The 6,613-nt window shown below is 44.9% G+C and overlaps 1 protein-coding gene across 1 annotated transcript in view; it reads left to right on the plus strand.

Moving 5' to 3' along the window:
- The first annotated feature begins 469 nt into the window (after positions 1-469).
- Copz1 (coatomer protein complex subunit zeta 1) overlaps positions 470-6,613 on the plus strand; it is a 25,797-nt gene continuing 19,653 nt past the window's right edge. The window contains exon 1 of the mRNA XM_021216429.2: positions 470-522. Within this exon, the coding sequence (XP_021072088.1) occupies positions 505-522 (18 nt within the window). The 5' untranslated portion in view covers positions 470-504. The remainder of the gene's footprint in view (positions 523-6,613) is intronic.

Here is a 6,613-nt window from a genome sequence, read left to right on the forward strand (position 1 = left end):
GCTAACTTGAACTTTCTGAGGTTGTTGAAATGGCCCAAGGACACTACAGCTGTGGATATCCCACAGGACCTAATGGTGGCGCTGGGAATCTGGATTCAGGGCAGGGCTTCTCAGCAAGGCTAATGCTAAGGGCTATACATAGCACCCCCTACAGCGAGTGCGAATTAGAGACGATCACGTGGCTTCCTCCTACCAATAGCAAAGTAACAATCGCTTCCTCCGTTCCCCATGGAAACAACACCGCCCTCAATGATCCTCCCACCCCCTTCAGTGCTGAGGTTTTGGCCTTTCATTGAAAATTCCGGGTGACAATCTAACAGCTGCTTCTTCTGGCTGGACAGTTGGCTTCCGTGAAGCGAGTGACTACGCTGACTGGTCAAGATGCGAAGGCTGGCTTATCTTCACCCAATGCTGCTTCTTTAGGGCGGGACCTAGCGAAGACTCAGGGCCAATCAGCGGTGACGTCGCTTGTGCGACTCCACGTCGGCAGCAGCTGCGGGCAAGATGGAGGCGCTGATTTTGGTAGGAGCTGGAGAGCCAGTGGCTCCGTTGTGGTGTCCAGGGGGTCCGGGAGGTGGGGCTCATCAGCTGGGGCCGGGAGAGGGTTCCGGGCGGGCCTCGGGGGCCGAAGCTCCCGCTATCTGTGCAGTGCAAGTGTGGCCTACATGGGAGCCAGAGCCGCGGTATAGAGTAGGAAGCCTTGCCGGGAAGAGAGCAAGAGTCGGTGGCAAAGTTGAAGAGACATGCGGGGTCCTTAGGAGAATTCTGAGTGCGCTGGAGGTGTGTCTTTCAAGTTCTCCCCGATGGTTAGTGTTGTGGATCATAACTACTTGAGTTTCCCCAAACCTCCATATCGAGTCCCCCAAGTTGCAATGGCAGAATAGAGGTGTTTTGTCAGCCTCAGATCCTCCAGGTAGTGGTCAGAATTCGACTACCTTTTGGCAATTCCGTGTCCTGTTCCTTTACAGAACTTGTTTTTTGTTTTCCTGTTAATCCTTAGTGTGAAATTCTGTCATGATTGAGAGGCAGCATTCCATCCAGGTTCAGGTAGAGCTAGTATAGATTTTGGAATATTTTTTCTGACTCCTTATTCTTCTCTCCTATTCTCTCCTCCTTCAGACTTTAGGAACTCATACTGTATGATCCGTTTCTGCCTTCTTGCTTACATGAGAATTGTGATTATAGAAGTGCATTAACGTTCTTGTCCCTTGATCCTTTCTGCTTGTTCTGCCCCCTTAGAATAGGGTCGGAGCATTTCTTTCTTTCAAGGCACTGGCTGGTAGTTTGGAGACCCATGAGTCTGCTTACCTGCGTCTGTGTTAGTTTAGGAATTTAACTTCCAGCTTCTTTCCTTTAGTTGGACTCCAGGATTGTTTCCAAGAGTCTTCCTTAGCTCCTGTTTTCATTTATATTCCTTGTAAGTGTACGTATCAAACTCTCGTCAGTAAAAGAAAAAAGTTTTTCTTCTTTCTTTTTTTAAAGGAAAAAAAGTTTTTTGAGACAGGGTCCCTCCCCACCTTTCCCTTTCCTGATGCCCTAGCTACTCATTATGTAAGCCACGTTGGCCTCAAACTCCCAGAGATCCACCTGCCTCTACCCTCCAAGTGCAGAGACTAGAGGTTTGTGCCACCGCACCAACTTGTTTTATTTTTTTGACTGAGAGTTTCATATAGGTGTGACTGGAATCAACTTTGTCACGTAGCCAGGGCAGATGTCCATACTCACCTAGCATTTATGTGGGAATTTGAACTTTGGTTTTCTTATTTGTATGACAAGCATTTTAACCACTGACCTATCTGTTCAAACCTCCTTACTTCCCTTCTTGCAAATGTCAAAGAGAATATTTTCTCATGTGTTGGACAAGTTGAAGCAAAATGTTTTGTGTCTTGAGTAGTTCAATTATTTACTATACCAGTCAATGAGTTTTTAAAAATCTTGTGACCGATGTGGATAGAGTCTGGGAAACTGGTTTCCTTGGCTGTTTTTGGTCTTTTTAATCAGGTGTGGTGGCTCACACCTGTAACCCCAGCACTCAGGCTGAGGCCATATTGTTGCTAGTTTGAGGCCAGCCTGGGTTACAAAATAAGACTTCATCTCATAAAACCAAAATTAATGTAATTTACTCGAACCAGCTTAAAGAGTGAGGAAAATGGTACTTGGGGAACTCCTTTCCCATTGGTTCTGTTGGGCTGGGTGTAAATGCTAAGAGCACATGGTCTAGCTAGCTTTAAAGGCTCTGTATTTGGCCCCAGCACTAGGAGAGCTGAGGTTGTATGGGGAAATCTCTGTGTCATTTTCTCTCTCTTTTCTGTCTCTTCTTGAACTGTGTGGTCTCTCTCGGCCTGCTTCTTCCCCATTGTTCCCCCTTGCAGCTGAGCTAACCAGCTATATGTAGTAATAGACCCTTGCTAACTTGCCTGCATCTCCCTCACCTTTACTTTTACTTCGCCTTTGTCACCAGCACCTTATGTACTGGGTTTAGGGAAGCAGAGCTGTAGGAAAACTCTTTCTAAGGAAGGGCAGTGCCAAAACTCCGCTCTATTTTTGTTTCCTTGTTCTCTCAGAACAAAAAAAAAAAAAATTTTTTTTTTTTCTTGAGACAGTCTCATTATGTAGCTTAGGCTGGGCTTGAATTTGTCTTATCCCAATGTCACCAGGTTTCTGAAACTTCTTTAGTTTGCAGAATCTTCCTTTCAGCCATGGGTTGTATAAGGTTTTTTTTTTTTTTTTTTTAAAGATTTATTTATTATATGTAAGTACACTGTAGCTGTCTTCAGACACCCCAGAAGAGGGAGTCAGATCTTGTTANGGATGGTTNTGAGCCACCATGTGGTTGCTGGGATTTGAACTCNGNACCTTNNGAAGAGCAGTCNGGTGCTCTTACCCACTGAGCCATCTCACCAGCCCTTAATACTATTTTTGAGAATAGGGTCTCATGTAGTCAAATCTGGCCTTGAACTCTTGACCCTTCTGCGTCTACCTCCTAAAGTGAAGAGATTATAGGTGTGAACCACCGTAAACCATATCCTGTGTTGTTTTGAGGTAGGATCTTTAAATTTATTTTATTATTTTATGTGTATATGTAGGTGGGTGCCCGCAGAGCTCAGAAGAGGGTATTGGATCCTCTGGAACTGGATACAGGCAGTTGTTTCTTTATGAGAGTATTAGTAACTGAACTCAAGTCCTCTCCGAGAGGCAGGAGGATTTTGAGTTTGAAGCTAGCTCGAGCACATGGTAAGACCCTGTGCCAAAAAAAGAAAGCAGCAAGCAAAAATTCAAGAAATCACTAAATCTATACTGAGCTAAAGAGCTTACTGTACCTGGATAGTACTGAGAAGTGACTCTTAGAGAGGACATGCTGCTAAGCTGCCTCCAAGTTTCTTCCTCTTGCATTTCTGTTTGCTGGTTTGGTAGAACCGCTGGGGAAGCCTGATCAAACATGTTCTGGCCTCACCTCCACAAAGCACACAACTGTATAGTGTTGAGAAGAGGAAAGGGAAGATCTAGAGGGCCAAGACATGGGTCAAAATCTGCCTTGGTCTGGGCATTTCTAGGTGACAAATAGATTCCTTCATTGAGGTACTTTACAGTGGATCTTTCTTGAATTAAGCAGCCAAGCCTTGGGGGATGGAGAGATGGCTCAGTGGATAAGAAGAGCATTTGCTTTCTTGCAGAGGACCTGGGCTGGCTTTAACTCCAGCATCCATATGGTGGTTCATAACCACCTGCAGCACCAGTTTCAGGGGATCTGACACCATCTTCTGACCTTGGGCCTCAGGCAAGCATGTGATGCACACACACAAGCAGGCAAACAGTCATAAAAATAAATACTGAGAAAAGCAGTGCAGCCTTAGTTCATGATTGGATTTACCAGATCTTCTTCTAGTCCTTTGTCTCTCAGTTCCCATCCTGTTTTTGGTCTCTGTTCCCCCTGCTGCTCTTTTTGGTGGCTCTCCTGTTCTCAGGTGTTAGTGGAGAGCAGTCTGCAGGTTGCCGTTCTCCATTTATAATCTGGAATCTTAATAACTTACACTTTCCTTCAGCCTTTGCTTTTTATTTCCCCCACCCTCAAAGCTGAATTACTATAGCAGTTCAGATGCTTAAAAACTTTGTACAGAGATATTTTTTCCTTCCTGTTTCCAAGTTTTAATTTCTGAGTGTGTTTCCAGTGTTTTACAGATTAGACCTCAATTCCATCCATTGTCTCACCTTAATATTTTATCCTAAAACTGACAAAATCCTGATTTCCACTTCTCATTCAAATATCAGGCCATCTAAAGTCCACCAGGATGTATATGCATCTAGAGGAGGAAGCTGCAGGACACATTGGTGACTCAAAGGTTGACATTGTTTCAGTGGCCTTCGCTTCCTGAATCATCTTAATGGGGCTTTTGTTAAATTCCTTTGGCACTAACAGTGGAGATACTTGGCCTGAGTGCCCCCTCCCCCTGCTTTGGGCAAAGGTATCAATTACATTAAGCCCCCAAAGCACTCCCATCTCGTCCCTGGCAGTCCCCTGTGCCCCTCTTCCAGCTGCGTCCTTGCTGGTGCTTGGCCCCTCCATTTCGTTAGGAGAAGCAATCTCCTTATTCCTGCACTGAGGAGATATATTTCTCAGGCAGGGCTTGAGCGGTGCCAGCACTACTCCCGGTGAGGTCCCTGGCAGCCATAAAAATTTTTATTGTGATTATGTTGGTGTCGGGGTGTCCATCTGGGTTATTGCACACCTAGTTTAATTGATTGAAGTTTAATTTATTGACACTTCAAATTAAATGATCAGAATAAACTGTGCTGTTACCCTGGCCGGCTTGTTTTAATGGTTGATTGCTGGAAGCAGACCTTGGCTTGAACTAAAACCCCAAAAGAGTAATTGACGCTGCTTCTAACTCTCCCCATGTCTTGCCCTCTAAGAAGACCTCGTTATAGATTTCCGACGTATTTATTTATATATTTTTTTCCTCTCCTTCACAGTGGTGGGAAAGGGTTGGTCCCTGGCAAGGTATAAATTATATGAAAGGTCTAGGGGAACCATCACATGGTCTGAAAGGGAGGAGGAGGCCTCTACATAAAGAAAACCAGACCCCAGAGAAGCCAGGTCCTCCCTGGGAGGCAGATTGTGAATGCAGTTGCCCACCTATGTGAGGGAACCTCAGGGCAGGCTGGGCTCCTTCTCATCTGTGTTCTTGCTGCTTGCTGTTTCTTATTCCGTTGGCATGGTGTGACTGGCATTGGCAGGGTAGTGACAGAAAAAGTAAAGGAAAGAGGAGCTGGAGGGGGCAGTAAAGATAGAACAGGCATCACCAGGGCCGGTGCAGCCTCTTATGCTGGACTAATGAAGGAATACACTGATGTAGATAACCCTGGGAGGCTAAGTCCATGTGCACTGTGAGATGCCAGTGCTGGCAAAGGCCCTCCAGATGTCCCTCTTTTGGTGTTGGCCAGAGTGGTTCTCTCACAGCAGACTGTTAGATTTCTTCTGTCCTTACATTGCCTGGCCTTTGTCACCTTCGTGTCTTCAGGAAATCCTTTTGTGTAACTTAATTCATGTGCTGCGGAGGGTATCTTGGTGCTGGGAGTGTAGCTCAATTGGAAGAGTGCATACCTGGCACCCCATAAATTGGGTAAGGTGGTACACACTGTAGTCTCCGTACTCAGTAGATAGAATCAGAAAGATCAGAAATTCAAGGTCATCCTCAGCTACGTGGCAACTTGCAGCCAGTCTGTGATATCTGAGGACCTCCCCCTCATACATACATACATACATACATACATAAAAATCAGAGAGTAGAAAGTCTGCATTTTACTGGCTTTGATTTTTTTTCTTCACTATCAGTCTACATAATACCATTTTTTACCAAATTGCTCTGTTAACCAGTTGTCCCCAACTTTTTTCTGTGTGCGTGTTGAGGGTGTTAATTATATAGCCCAGGCTAGCCTTAATTTATGATCCTCTTGTCTCATTTTCCTGCATAGGAGTTACAGGTATGTGCCACCAAACCCAGCTTCCATCTTCTCTGTTACATAGTTAGATTGAAGAACACAGAAACTGTTCACTTTGTCTTTAGATCCTTTGTTTGGAGCAGAGGGCAGCAGGATTAATCATGATATAAACTAGGGTCAAGGATGAACCATAAGTGGATCTAAGCTGATGGTGGGTGTCTGTACCTCCCAGCACTTGGGAAGCTGAGACAGGATTCCTGGCCTGAGGCTTAAAGTTTGAGGCCAGGATGAAAATTGTAGTAAAATCCTGCCTTGAAAAAAAAAAAATGTGAAAAGAAATTCACATTAAGAAATTAAGGCTTGGGGGCTGGCCAGATGGCTCAGTGGGTAAGAGCACTGACCACTCTTCCGAAGGTCCTGAGTTCAAATCCCAGCAACCACATGGTGGCTATGAGACCTGACACTCTAAACAGCTACAGTGCACTTATTTATAATAATAAATAAATCTTAAAAAAAAAAAAGAAAGAAAGAAAGAAAGAAAGAAAGAAAGAAAGAAAGAAAGAAAGAAAGAAATTAAGGCTTGCCGGGCAGTGGTGGTGCACGCCTTTAATCCCAGCACTCGGGAGGCAGAGGCAGGCGGATTTCTGAGTTTGAGGCCAGCCTGGTCTACAAA

This window comes from Mus pahari, chromosome 17, assembly GCF_900095145.1.
Source record: "Mus pahari chromosome 17, PAHARI_EIJ_v1.1, whole genome shotgun sequence".
In the NCBI taxonomy this organism is placed as follows: domain Eukaryota; kingdom Metazoa; phylum Chordata; class Mammalia; order Rodentia; family Muridae; genus Mus; species Mus pahari.